Source organism: Astyanax mexicanus, chromosome 24, assembly GCF_023375975.1.
Source record: "Astyanax mexicanus isolate ESR-SI-001 chromosome 24, AstMex3_surface, whole genome shotgun sequence".
NCBI classification, from domain to species: domain Eukaryota; kingdom Metazoa; phylum Chordata; class Actinopteri; order Characiformes; family Acestrorhamphidae; genus Astyanax; species Astyanax mexicanus.
The window spans coordinates 17,351,884-17,367,080 of NC_064431.1; the positions used below are offsets into that span (position 1 = coordinate 17,351,884).

Here is a 15,197-nt window from a genome sequence, read left to right on the forward strand (position 1 = left end):
GCTCTGAGTGGGTTTTCAGTACGTGTTGTAACTGGGAACCAGTTAGCCCTTATGGGTGGATGGATAGATGGATGATGGATGGATGGGGACCAGTGAGGATTAAGGGCCTTTCTTGCTCAAGGGATGACCAGAGTCTGACTACGCATGCCCCGCCATCGAGCCCTTTTATTCTCAATGGAGAGCAAAAGGTTTAAGATTTTATATAAAGAAAAAACAGGTGGAGTCCCATAGGTGGAACATTAGGTGGGCTAGGTGGATTCCAGGTGGTCGTGGCGCTCTGAGTGGGTTTATAGTTCATGTTTTGTTACTCACTTGGGCCCAGTTGGCCTTCATAGATATATGGATGGGTGAGGAACAGTGAGGGTTAAGGGCCTTCTTTGCCCAAGGGATGACCAGAGTCTGACTGTGTCAATCCCTCGTATTTTCAATGGAGAGCAATTGGTTTTAAGTTTTATGTGGGAAAAAAACAAGAAACAGCCAACATGCTCAGGTGGGGTCATTTTGGTGGAACACTTAGTGAGCTAGGTGGGTTCCAGGTGGGCGCAGGGCTCTGAGTGGGTTTATATTACATGTGATGTAACTGGGACCAAGTTGGCATTCATAGACGGATGGATGAATGGGTAGATGGGGAGCAGTGAGTGTTAAGGGCCTTCCTTGCTTAAGGGCCCAACAGTTCACCACAAAACCCCGGTATCAAACCTACAACCTACTGGTCCCATCATCACGGACATCCACATCTGGGCCCAATACAGAACCTGTGGACAGCATTTACTGGTTCCCAAGCATGATGAACCGGAGCAAAGCTATATAAACAACCAGCATGACCATAATCACCATGCAGGTCAACCAGCATGACCAGAATATAATACAGCATATTCTATGTTGGTCAAGAACTGGTTAAGCAGCTGGTTTACCAATATAAAGTATGTTTTCTCCTGGAAGACCAGCTTTTGACTAATCTTGACCACCAAAGACCAGCTCAGCCCATCTAAAACCACCAGCAGAGGTGAGAGTGAAAAAATATCAAAACACATATACTGATGTATTCATTTTACACTGCCATTTTATTAAGGTCACTACAATCATAATGGGCAGTTCCTCCTACTCATTCACTAACTTGGTTCTCTGAGTCATGAATTTCACACAATGTTGGAAAAATGTTCCTTTGAGGTTTTGGTCCCTGCTGACAAGACAGTCACACAATGTTTAAACACCTGTGTCATGAAGACAATAAGAAAAAGTATATCAAGACGAATTCTCACAGAATTGAGAAACCTTTTATTGTTTTTTCCCTCTTTTGGACCATCACACAAATAAACTTACACAGAACACGTTATTTTAGGTACATTTCAATCATACATGTGCAGCTTATAACACTGTAATAAACACTGATCACAAAAAAGCAAAACAGGTTCTCTTTTGTTTAGAATTCTATGCTACGCTTACACAGATCATTCAAGCACAGTCAGTAAAAGATGCGTTACTGCCCGTTTACTGTATTTACACCAATAACATCACAATCAATAACACTGCAGTTAACATGGATAAAGAAATATAAAATTTAGAACTGTGTTCATACAGTTCAGTGTGGGCAAAAAGTCCAAAAGTCCTGGTGATTCAAACTCGTGTCCGACAACTAAAGGATCAGACGACTGATTCAGTTCAGTCTGTTTAATTTCTGTTCAATAGAAAACTTCTGAATATTTACAGATGCAATGAGAAGCAGTGGACTGTCCATCGGGCGGCCAACACACCAATCAGGTTCTGGTGCTAAGGTTCTGATTGTCGGTACAGTGTCTGAATAATGCCTGTTTTTTTTCCAAGTTCCATAAAAGAGCACAGTAGAAAACTCTTATTGCTTAAAATACTATATATTATTTTTTTCAAGGGCTTAAAATATCAAAAGGCGCTCTGTCTGCTCTAACAAAACCTCATTACAACTACAGCTTTTATCTGTTAACATATCGTTAGTAAACTAACAACAGCTTTGTCTGTACAGAATAACAAATTATACACAGCTTTTTTTGAAACACACTTGCCAAAAAACAAAATAAAACAACAAAACAGAGAGGATAGTTGTAAAGGACGCTGATTATGACGTCACTATGGCTTACTCTGAGACAATTACACCTTGCAACCCCTGTATACCACACCTGCATCTTCACCTGTTTCATAACATAAACCTCAGTCTAAAACACTGGAGTATAAACTCTATAAATAATGGTGGTTCTAATGGTTCTCGGAGGGACGCCACAGAAGAACCACTTCCATAAGAAGAACCAGTCCTGCAAAAGTTGAAGAACATTCTGAAGAACCTTCACTTTATGTTAAGGTGTTTTACACTACCACATCTTTTATTACAAACATGGTTGGAACAAATGTATAGAATCAAAAGTGGTTCTTCTGTGGTTTTGCTCAGAGAACCGTCTAAAGCTTCTTTTTAGTTTTAGGAGTGATGAAGAAAGAGTGCAGGAGGAGATGATGATGTATTGCTTTGTGAAGCTGTACAAATCCAGCCATTAAGATGGCTGGGAGAACGGCTTTAAGTCCGGTTTGAGTCTGTACATCACTGAGATCGGACCTGTTGGGTTCAGTGCATTCGACATTTAGAAAGAGCACATGTAAGATCTTAAACTGAGCTGGTCGGTAATGGACATCACACAATCCCCTCGATGAAGCTCGTATCAAGATGGACGATAAGCATGCGTAAGAAGGCCATCTCTTTCCGCGTGTTCTCGAATATGATGCGGGGGTCATCCGACTGGCAGCGCAGGCAGTTGGGGGCCATCACCATGGCCAGGTTGTTCACGTCCATCTTGGTAACAGACACATTGGCAGGCTGGGCAAACACCTGAGGATGGAAAAATGTAACAGTTTCACTTATAATGCTGCACTTGTTACTGAATCTATCACTATAACTGATATAAGTGAAGTGTCTGTGTTCTGGCGCGCAGGGCAGGACAGGTGAGAGGGGTTACCTGAAGGAAGTGGATGAAGTAGAACAGCACCAGTCTGTTGAGGTCCGGCAGGGACTGAACTACGCTGATGGCTGCCACGGGGTCGTCGCAGTTACTGATGCACTGCTTGTAGAAACTCATGGGGATCAGGGGCTCTTCTAGTTCTCGATACCACAGTTTCATTAGAGATGCTACAGGAAACAGAGAGCATTTAGAGTTAAATCACTGACTCTAAAAACTGAGCATTTCTGCAGATTAAGACTATTAAGACTATCCCTTCAGATACTCTATATTACCCAGAAAAATTGAATACTCTAAATTGATTTATATAGATGTGTATTGTATAGGATTGTGTGTGTATAAAATGTATGTATAACTATGGGCCCAGATATGGATTATCACTATGTCCTGAATAAAATGCTGTAGTGCTCGAAGCAGTCCTCCAGGTGGACGGTTGTTTCTGGTTGAGAGTACCCTGTGCGCTATTGGCTGCTGCTTTTCACCAGTGTGTGTGTTTGTGGATAAGTGCTAACTATGAATGGTTGTGTGTAAAAACATGTAAATTTTAAAGCGTCCATAAGTTTCTAGAAAGGTGCTATATAAGTGTCACTTTATTTATTCATTCATTCATTCATTCATATAAACCAAACTATTCAGGTGTTGCATTTACTAGTTAACTAGTGAACTAATTTCTAGGCTAGCTGGCATCGTGGTCAGCTGTTGAATAGTACTGAAATAGTCTGATATAGTCAGTATAGAGCAGAATAATTTGGTAACTGTCTGCTTTAAAGTTGTCATAAAAAGTATTAACATAGTATTTAAATTGTTACTTGTGAACATGATGAACTATGCTCTGACTGGCCAGTTTATGACTTAGCAGCTCACACAGAAGGCAGGATAGCTTTGTTTTTACCCTGGCAACACCATTATTGGAATTATTTATTGTAATAATTCTATTATCCTGCCTGTGTCGTGGTATGCAGGTATCTAGATGAATAGACTGTAGCCAGCACTGAGGCTAACATATGTGCTTCACTGACTTTAGCTATGTTGTTCTGTTTTTAGGGTTTCCTTCTGTGGGCACAGAAAAATACTGCATACTAACATTTGATGGTCTTTGTGACCGCACTTGAGGATTTTTCTTGAGGATATGTAATTTTTTCTTTACTTACTTGAGTAGTTCTTGCCATTATATAGATTAGAACATTACTCAATTAGAGCTATTCACTGTATACCAACTTTGCCTCTTCACAACTTCACAACTGATGCGCTCAAACACAAGAAATTCAAGTAACTGAGCCAAGATTCACGGAACAACCTGTCTTCAATTTTACAGCACTTTTAACTGTAATAGACAATCTTGCTCTAAATGTCTTATTTTATTCATTATATGTAGATTGCTTCCTACAACTTAGTATTTATCTTGAATATCATTTAATTCCTATTAAATAACATTGTGCACTGAAGTACAAACAAGCAGAGAGAAGATTCCAGTATCTTTTGTCATGTTATCACATGGTAATGCAGAGTGGCTGAGCCTCAGACTGCGATATAGAAATGTACATCTACAGTACATCATACAAATTATGAAGAAAACCATATCTAAATAATTTAGTAAATAACAAAGTGTTAAACAAACCAGAATGTTTTATATTTTCGATTCCTTAAAAGGTCAGCTCTTGCTTGGGTAACTGCTTTGCACATTTTCTATTTTCCCAATCAGCTTTATGAGACAGTCACTCGAAATGGCTTTTAGTTAACAGCTGTGCCTCGTCAAGTGTTAATTACTTTAATTTCTTATAATGAAACTGGTTCTCATCAGTACCACCCCAGGTAAGAAAGATCAAGAGTTACCTCTGTTGCACAAGATAAGTTCGTCAGAGTTACCAGCCTCAGGAAGCGCAAGTGAAGATGAGCACCCCAGATAAAAGCCCATCCCAAATACTTCACATATTTATTTAACTCTTTTAAGCTACTACATGATTACTTGAAGTTTTTGACATCAATGATGATTTACAATGTAAGGAGAAAAAAATTGACTCATTGGATGAAAAGGTGTGTCCAAACTTTTGACTGGTACTGTACATCAAAACAACACCTGCCCCTAGTCAGTCTTTTCTGTTTCTGTTAGTGAATGACTCGTGTAAATGACTCGTGTTAGTGAGTGACTCATATAAGTGACTCGTTTGAATGACTCATATGAGAAACTTGTCTGAATTGTCATACAATTATATCATATGAAAACTAAAATACAGACACAACAGCTGTTTTATTTCAATGCTCTGAAGGGAGATTTACCTGGAACATTGGGATCTGAAAGGTTCTCTGGAATCCTCCACTGATCCACCTGTAGCTTCAGAGCATTGACTTCATCAATGTCTCCTGGAACCCTGCAGTGAGAATACAACTGTATTACCCTCCATGTCCATTAGAGGGAGCCGGCACACCATCTATTCATAATCATCCTTCCTCCTATTTGGACCTCTTAATAAATGTGTACATTCATTACATACATTATTTTTTAACAATAGACAGCAGCTAATTTGCTGTCAATTATTTACAAAGGCACTGCTAGACTGAAATCCATCACTGGTAGTGATGCTTACGGAAGTTGTCCTTACCGGAATATTCCTTCGGTCTGAGCGCCTCCGAGAGCCAGGATGTACTGCGAGAGCTGCACCTGCACCCAGGGCAACTTCCTGTCTGGGAAGAGCTCACTCTGTCTTTCCATCACTTCCTCTAAAGAGCTCCCAAACAGAGAGGGGGTGATGATTGCTCTCCTGCTGTGGTCCACCTCCTCTAGGGTGGGCTTACGAAGGCCCTGCAGAGAAAAAAGATTTTACAATATGATCCAGCACTTTTTGAGCAACTTTTGGCTCCTCCTTCATAGGAGTGGGCGATCTGGCCCTAAAATGATATTAGGTTATTTAATGGTATTTTCACAATAACGATACTTCTGGCAATATGACAAAACAATGAACTAAAAAAATTTCAAGAATACATGACTGCTACAAAATGAAAATTACATTGTATTATTGCATACAAAATGATATGACACACTAATATCATAACTGAGATATAAAAAAACTAAGAATTTTATCAGATTTGTAACAGAAATCAATGATCAGGAATTTCATGATAATAATAATGCACTCCAAATATCTGCATATATGCAAAATTAAAATAAAATAAATTATACTGGACAGATTTAATCTGTCTCTAGTAGATATATCATGGGAAATGAGAACAGTGTGCATTTTTCTTTTGCAAAAAAACGAAAATGTAGTACCCTGATGTGATAATTAGGGGTGGGTGATATGGCAGGAAATTTCAGGGTATGATATCGTTCACGATATCAAAAAATGTTGCCGATATTATTGCATACAGAAGATATGGCACTCCCCATTCCTTCTCACTTTCCCGCCACCCTGATACTAACAGCCTTAGAGAAAGGACTCACCTTTTTCCCGCCGGTGACAGCCACTTTCTTCAGTTTACGGTAGCAGAACTTGGCATACGTGCTTATAGGGAGAGCTGTGGGCAGAAATATTGAGGAATAAGAAACTTGTGTAGAATTCGTAAAAATATAAACAGTCTCTAATGTATCTGAAGAGGGTCCTGCAGACAGTTCTATACATGTACCCAAACCTGCTCTACAAGTCTTTAGGAAACTTCAGAAAAACCAGAGATCTCCAGTTCTCCAGGAAGGAGGGTAACTGGTTCCAGCACTGCTGTTACAGCAGTTCAGACATTGCGAGGTCTCAGAGGCGTACAGGGATTAACGCGTGTGTCAGAACTGTCAGAGTTCAGTGATTTAGCTCAGACAAACACCCTCCAGGCAACACGTTATGTTTGAGGTGATTCATCAGAGAGACTTGACAGTATAGGAAACAGACAGTGAAAATGAGAGAGATTTTCTGCTATGCTGCATTTTATGAATGCACAGTCTCACCAACACCCCCACAATGACTAATCCACACCTTTCTAATCAGGTAAGATTTGTTGTAAATCTTGGATCAGCACTAGCAGATAACAAGAGCCAGAGATTCAAGATATTCAAATCCTAAAACCCTTAAACTGGACAACACTTCACATGTAGGTTTACTTAAATAATCAGATAACTGCAGCGATCCGATTGTAGTCATGTAAACAGAATACTAAAAATAAATCTAAGTGAATATAAACTCTTACCCTGTGTACACTGGCAGGTGACAGAGCGTAAGGCAACTATATATTTCCTATGATAGGGTGCAATTTGGAGCCGTAAAGTTGAGATTTTCTCAACTATATGCAAATTAGTATAATACATCAATTGACCGAACAAATTGTTCAGACCAATCACAGATACAGGGGTCTGAGGTCCATACTTCGTAATTATCCGTAGAAGTGGGGTTCTGAACATGACAATATGGCTTGTAACCGGTGTTTCTGCTCTTTTCATTTTATATAATGCAGCTTTGCATAAATATTGGCACAATTTGGGGAAAAAAAATAAAGATTGGAAGAAAGTAGTGGATAGCTCAATAGGTAGCCTGTTAATATGCTAACCAACCAGCCGACACACACCTATATGCAAACTGCTTCAAAAACACTTAAAATAGGCAAACAAGGGGTTAAACCAGCAACTTTTTGCCTGGCAGTGTGAACACAGGGTTAAATGGAGTCTGTGCATGCATGACAACAGAGCGAAGTTGCGGAAATAAGCAAGCAGCCCTTAATACAGCACCCGAGAGATGATATCCAAGTTTCTATGGTGTTTAAACTATGTTCTTAATCTATATGATGTTTGTTTATATTGTGAATCAATAAGTCATCTTATTCTGAGAGTGGTTATTCTGGCTGGTTACAAAGCAAAAAGTAAATTCTGAGTTTTTTTCCCATGATCTGAATATACAAGTTCAGTATGGACAAACTGTTCAGATTATGAAGTGCACTCACACACTCACTGCATTTAATGCATCTGTGGAGAGCAGAATTTATCACACCCGTCCCTGAAGTGCCTCAGCATTTTACAGAGAACATAACACCCCCGTCCAGCAGATGCTCAGCATTCCCAATATAAATCAACATATGGGCCACATCATTCCATACTGAAAGCCATAGGGTGCATTTCCTTCCCATTGCCTTCCCTACTAGCACTGGAAATCTGAAATAAATGGGCCTCCAGCTGGGATGAAAAGCATCTATTTCGAAACATTCCCCAAATCTAAACGCCCCCCAGATTTATGGCAAACAGGTGACACACGCATGTTGACACAACCCTTGCTAATCTCGCAGAGCCAGGCTGCAATTAAACCTAATTAGAGAGATTGTACCATACATAAGTCCTTGATCTCCGAGACGAATAAATGTTTTTCCAAGTTCCCAAACTTTAACTATTCCTTTAAAAGAAAAAAAAAAAACTGATTCTGCAGCATTCTTCCGTAATTGGCAACTTCTATCCTTCTGAAGCTTCAAAGTTCATGACTAACCGCTGTTTGGTGGTCTCGCTCTGCATCAACTGAAAGCAACAATAAAAAGCTGTGGAAGTCGGGGGAAATCAACAATCGTGTGAAGGGAAAGAGTGGACCACAAACAAGACCACACAGGCCCTCGGAGTGACTCCGGCAACTGTCAGTGAGAGAAAATAAACTCTGGAAGTTTTACAACAGCTTCATCACACCAGCTTCCTGATCCACATTCCTTAACCCAGGCCTAATAAAGGAGCTGAGTCTCCATTTGGGCTCAATCTTTAAAACAGAGAAAGATTTATTTGTGTTTCTACTTGCATTCTGGTAATGGGCTGTTCGTTTAACTTGACCAAGAAATAAAATGCATTCATTCAAGGCATTTAAATTCTTCACCAAGTGCCACTGTATTTAGAGAGGGCATACAGTAGGGGTAATGTATTGCTTTGATACCGAGACAATCTTAATATTAGTGGTAAATCCAATCTCAGAACTATTCTATTCTAATACCACACACTCTGAAGTAGCACAGTTTTTTAAGCTTAGATAATGTTTAGATATGTTTAGGTAATCCTCAGTAAAGTGCTTTAATTAGAAATAAAAAAAATAATTTGTGGTAAGCTTTGAATCACTGGGTATCATTGAGGAACCCTAAGGCATATTAATTCACCTAACCCTATCCCAGATGATGCCACCAAGAGAAAATAATTAGCTACATTCTGGTTTTATTCTCTCCTATTTAGAGCACATTAGCTGATGTACAGTAACGGAGTCACAGAGTTGGCAGTTTGTGTTCTCCTCCAAGCGTGTTGAGCCTCCCTGTCCAGTGAGGACTGTTTAAAAGGTGGTTTGTTCTCACTCCCAGCTCTGGTGGCATCAAGTAACCAGCAGAATCCTAGCGTTTAATATGAGTATCGAACATGAAAAAAGAAGTACCACTACAATACTGCTACTAAGCAGTAGTCACATTTAATTCCACTTGTATTACACACCCAGACACACAGACACAAAATTCTGCTCACAGCTGCAGTGCGTCTGTGAGGCCACATGGATCCTTTCCACATCTGTCCCATTGATCAAATTTGACACAGCAGCGTTTAACAACTCTCAGAGGCGGTCTCTGTTAACAGCGTGAGCCACATCCTGCCTGCTCGGACTGGCGAGAGCCCTGATATCTGTTCATGTTGGATTCATAATGCAGAATTATTCATGAGGTGTGGGTTTCCAAAAATGCCAGTTAGTAACTAAGTGGCATGCCATGCGTAGGTTGCGCTGTGTGTGACTACTATTGTGGTCAGTGCCGAAGGAGAAGCGTGGGTCACACTTCAGTGAGATCATCAATGCAGAGCATTGTGGGTGCCTGAATGAGGTCAAAGTCTCATAAAGTCAAGATATCAGTCCCACCAGCGAACGGTACAGCATGTGCTGGAGGGGGTGGGGTACAGGAGATAATTAACACAGCCCTTATTGACTTCAGTCAGTCAATAATCTGAACTGACCGATGAACTGCACTCATAATGTCAGACAGGGTGGCACTGCATGTCCACTCACGGTCTTGGATTCTGTTTATTTACAGTATGTTTAGAAATAACAGTTAATCTACAGTTACAGTAGATAAAGAATCACCACCGGACCATGTTTTTGTATATCCAGATAAGGCCACCTCTTTTGTTCAGACTGTTATTACACTTGCTAATGTTATGTAATGTAAATTTCATATACAACGTCAAGAATAACCAACACTCTCAGAAAAAGAAAAAAAGTTTAAAGAAATTTTCTCTAAGTAGATATTTCTACATTTTTAATACACTTTACGGTTTGCAAACATACCCTCTTCTTCTTCGTCTGTGTTCTGCTTTCTCTTCTTTCTGGACTTTGAATTCTTCTTCTTAAAGTCCTGCTGGTCCAGAATGAACTGAGTAACTGGAGGAGAGAAAACATCAGCAAAAGTAAGACATTGTAGGTGTGTGAAATTCTTATAAATCCATTGCAATTAGTGGGTCATTTATTGCAGGTAGGTCTATGTTAGCAGCTGATATAAAGAAGAAAGACAGTGAGAGTGAGACAGTAAGTGAAAGATTGAGAGAGAGAAAAAAAAAAGAGATGCACAGTGTGATACGAGAGCAAGAGCGAGACCCACCCTGTTCCTGACCAAGAAACTCACGTTTCTTATCACTGGTCGGGTCCATGTGGCGCTGGATGTAGCCCTCCAGGTAGCAGCAGAATTTGGGTGAGGGAGCGAAGAAAGCCAGGCTGACTGCCATAAGCTCCCAGCCAGTGGCCAGGCTGCGAGGGCTGGTGTTACCCGTGGTCTGTCTCACCAGCTGCACGTACAGCTCATCCCGCAGGCCCTGCATGCCCCAACACTTGGTGACGATGAGGAGGGCTGCGTGTCGGCGGTCGAGCCTCGACGGTCGGTCACCCATGTAGGCCTGGACTAGCTTGAACATCTCGCAGGCCTCCTTCCGCACGGTGCGGTCGCTGGTCACCAGCATTGGCTTCTTGATGGAGCCGCGGTTCCAGGAGAGCATGTTGGCGATGGAAACCCGGCGCCGGAACAGGCCCTGCGTGTGCAGGTTCAGGTGCTTGCTGGCCCAGTCGGCCATACCTGCGGTGTCCGGCGGGGGAGGCTGCCGCATGGTGGCGTAGGACAGCTGGTAGTCCCCACTTGTGACTCGCGCCGTGGCGCCACCAGGAGGGCCGAGAGAGGCCGTCCGGCCGTCGACCATGCCTTTTTTCCTGTTCTCGAGCTGAGCCTTCAAGTCTAGCGTTCCTGCCTATAGAGGAGGAAGAAAGAAACAGAGGAACGGCAAATGGGTGAGTGGGAGAGCAAGAGAGAGTGAGAGAGATAAAGAAAGGATTCACAGTCAGTTATTTCTCCACAGCTGCAGTTCTCAAAGCAGGAGCTGGACCGATTTTCCACCCCACTCTGCAGCGAGAGAAGCTGGAGGGAGGATTGTTGAAGGGTCATCACAGGAGGAAACGCATCCGCAACAACTGCATGTTTGTTGGATCAAATTGCTCCATTCATAACACTAAAATATTTGCACATTTCCTGTAATACCATTTTAACTTCAAATCCAAACCTTGGTCCTATACAGCATCTCACTGTGAAAAAAATACAATCCACACATATGGGCTGGACACAACTTAATGGATTATCATTACTACTCAATGTACTGTAACTCAATTAAGACTAGGGCTGTGCCAATCTGACATTTAAATACTAATACTTACAACTGTAAGTTCAATCACTGGACCAACAAAGCATAATGTGACATGATCCATTAGCCTGAACTATCATGTAAACGTCTAACCCTAGAACACAAGGCTTAATATGTCTGGGAAGATTGCAGTATCGTTATTGGTAGCGGACATGGAAATGTGGTATCGTGCCACCCCTAATTAAGCCTACACTTTCTTGTCTGATATATAACCTATAAAAACAGTAATTGTATATGATTACAAAGCCAAAAATGTCTGCTCGGTCTTGCAGCAAGCCTACACTAGGATATTTTGGGAACGGATGAACAAAACTTCAATGTCATCATCTTTATGATCATCATCATCCTTATCTTGCCCAGGTTCATTTTAGACTTGCCATTACAAACACATGTATTGCTTCTGTCTTCTAAAACAGGGAAGCGAAATTTCATCAGCCTGTGCTTAAGCGAGCGATGGGAGGTGAGGTGACCTATGATGTAATCAGCTCAGGGAACATTCCACACGAGAAACTGTGCACTCTAAAATGCCAGCAGTGAGAAAAAGGAGTGAAAGCAAGACACTTCTGCCTGGGTACCAGCAGCCCTCCTGCCCAGTGGTACTCTCGCTAAGTTAGGACAGTACCATATGGGCCACAGTGGCAGCCCTTCCTGCTCTGCAGGAACCATGTTTTGCAGCTCTTCTGTGTCCTGGCACTTGATCCACTAGCCCGCCAGGTCAGAGATGGGTATGCTGTATTAGTGATCTTAGTAGTAGAGGGAAAATCCCAAATGACTGAAAATTATCAGCGATACGGTTCTGAGGCTGGCTGTATTACTGTTGGCTCACCTCTGAAAGCCGAAATAAGTTTAGGGGCCACGCTGTGGACCAATTCAATTCCAGGGCCAGTAGATCAGAGCAGAAGGAAAGAGTGTATATACCGGTTATTTTTGGACCATATAGCTACATAAAATACCTAATGTTCATTTTAAGCAGATATCATTATAATTTTCCAGATAAGGTGCATTTAACGCATAATTTCTGAATTTTCTGAAGACATCAAGTGGGCAAGTAATGAAACTGGTCCTGATCATATATGTTGATTCCTGGCAATACCAAAGACATCAGTTGCCAGGATTTCTAAGACATTTTAATCAGCCTCATTTTGTCTTGTTGGGACAAAAGATGTTAAAATGTTTGGTGTTTAGCCAGATAATTGAAACCCAGTCTTCTACAGAGAAGGCAGTGTTGTAACCCAATTAGATACGATAAGGCATATAAAAGCAGGTCTTATCCATTTCTCCATGCTGTAGAGCACACTTATAGTTTAAGTTCATTCCAGCTGAGGTTCAGAGGCATCAGAACAGCTCAGTTCTGCAGTTGGTGCGTCTCTGAGAGTCATACATCACCACAGTCATAACTCACATACAGTAAGGCATGTTCACTACATCCAAGCAATGAAATTTTTGTTATTCGAAACTGGAACGGCAATAGGGGCAGCAAACAAGATTCTAATCAGTGCTTCGAAGCGAAACCTAATCAGACATTAACAGAAAAAAAGCACACAAAGCAAACCTACATTCCCAAGTAGACCCCAACGAGATTAAACAAATACAAACGTCTGGTTTTTAATGAGGCTGAAACTCTAGAGTGGTGGAAAATAGTCAAAAGTTCAGACCATGAATCCCCACATTTAAAAAACAGTCAAATCTACTGTCATTCTGAGTTTAGAGAAGAGGGAGAACTTCTAGTAAAACTTCTAGTTTTTCCCAGCAGAGCTCTTTTTTTGGAAACACACAAAAGCCACAAGAAAAAAAACATGTCATGACAAAAGTCCCTGATGTAAGTTGAGAAGGCTATATAGAGAAAAGAAACTAAAAGAAACAAAAGGGAAATATTCTCACCAGTCTTACAAACACATAATTAAAAAAAAACATACAGCTGGTTTAATGGGAAGCCATAAGGTAATATCAAATATCTCTATAGATTTTTCTCAAATCTCAAAGACATTAGATGGACATACCTGTGAAGGGGGTCCAGGAGTCTCAGGAGAGGAGAGGCTAACCTGGCTGTTAATACTCTTTTCCAGTGTGTCCACCTTCTCGTACGTCCTCTTCTGCCTGCCAGGGATCTCCAGCGTGGCAAGGGTCACACTGGCATAGTTTCCTGATCTGCTTAAAGACCTGCTGCTTGAGGCAATGTCTTCCCTGGAGGAACACCTTGCTCCACCACCAAACCTCCTGGGTGAGCCCAGAGGGGAACGTGATTGCTGCACTGTGCAGCCCTCCAACATCTCTGAATCCAGACCTGTCTTGGTCTCACGCATTGTGTTGGAGCGGCTCACCACCTCCCTCATCTCGGCCATCAGACGCTCGTTTAGGGCAGTGAGCTCTCCGGTGCTACCCACAGAGCCGGGACGGCACTGGATCCCAGCGCCAATCCTTCTCCTGCTCTTCCTCCGCAAACTAGGGGATGGTCCAGTGGAGTATCCAGAGTCTTGGTAGGTTCCTGTAGGAGGTGGTGGGGTGGAGTAGTCCTGAGAGACCTGGCTGGTTTGCCGGCTATGATGCACTTCCATGGCCCTGAGCACACCAGCTTCTAGAAGCCTCCATGACTGCTTCTTCTCCAGGCTGACGGTTTCTTTTTGGGCCTGGGAGGGCGCAGATTCAGGCCCAGAAGAGGTTGAGGGGCTTGGGGAAAGAAGGGACGATGAAAGGAGTGCCTGTTTAGGATCGACATTCACCATGTGTCTGATGCACTCCAGACCAGCTGGGCTGTAGTCCGATGCTGAGGGGTTTCTTTTGTGTCTGGAAGCAGAGTGAGTCTGTCCTGGGTGCTGGAGAAGCTTAGTCTTCTGCAGGCTGTGCCCGTGACGGGCTGAGGCACTATGAAGGTGAGCACCCTCTACTTCCATATCAACTGGAGGTTCATCATAAATAGGACTATCTGTTGGGGGGTCCTCATACAGGCGTGCAGTCGCTCCATAGTGAGGAGACACTGGCCTGGGGGTGCTGGATTGAACCCTAAGGGATACCTGTTGTTGGACAGTGTCGCCGGAGGTCACCAAACAGAAGCTACCATTGCTGGCCTTTCTCAGGTGGTGGGCCTGCCTGGTGTCCGGAGCCATCTTGCCAGCTGGTGTGGTTTTGTAAGCCTGAGCACACAACAAGTAGTTTGCTGCTGACTTGGTACTCCCCGGATTTAGAGTGCAGGCACCATGACTGCCGGCTTTACTGTGGGTACTGTCGCTCGGGAGCTGAAGGGAAGCAGATTCTGTGGTTCCTCTTGTCTGGTTTCGCCCAATGCTGTTAACCTTTACCAACATGGTGGCCTTAGAACCAGGAGGGGGCTGCCATCTCTGAGCTGTGTCCCGGCGCTGATCTTCACTGTAAGAATAGAAAATGAACAGAATAAAAAAAAAGTGAGATCTGGAAATCACAAAGCTACCAAAAATACCAAGAGATACCATTTTTTAATCATCTAAATAGTCTTTTCTGCTTTTTTTTAGTACAGTGGTTCTCAAACCATTCCACAAGCATTCACATACTTGCAAGTTGGTTTGGAGCGTCTGCTGGTTCCTGTGGACCAGTTT

General features: G+C 42.2%; 1 protein-coding gene across 2 annotated transcripts in view; it reads right to left on the reverse strand.

Moving 5' to 3' along the window:
* Positions 1-1,245: 1,245 nt before the first annotated feature.
* arhgap46a (Rho GTPase activating protein 46a) overlaps positions 1,246-15,197 on the reverse strand; it is a 34,606-nt gene continuing 20,654 nt past the window's right edge. The window contains exons 3-10 of one of the 2 annotated variants that reach the window (XM_007248410.4): positions 13,629-14,991; positions 10,569-11,181; positions 10,235-10,327; positions 6,418-6,491; positions 5,579-5,778; positions 5,256-5,347; positions 2,979-3,148; positions 1,246-2,851 (exon numbers count right to left, since the gene is read on the reverse strand). In XM_007248410.4, the coding sequence (XP_007248472.3) occupies positions 2,657-2,851; positions 2,979-3,148; positions 5,256-5,347; positions 5,579-5,778; positions 6,418-6,491; positions 10,235-10,327; positions 10,569-11,181; positions 13,629-14,991 (2,800 nt within the window). In that variant the 3' untranslated portion in view covers positions 1,246-2,656. Of the gene's footprint in view, positions 2,852-2,978; positions 3,149-5,255; positions 5,348-5,578; positions 5,779-6,417; positions 6,492-10,234; positions 10,328-10,544; positions 11,182-13,628; positions 14,992-15,197 lie in introns of both variants that reach the window. The other variant, XM_049471680.1, reaches the window with a different exon arrangement.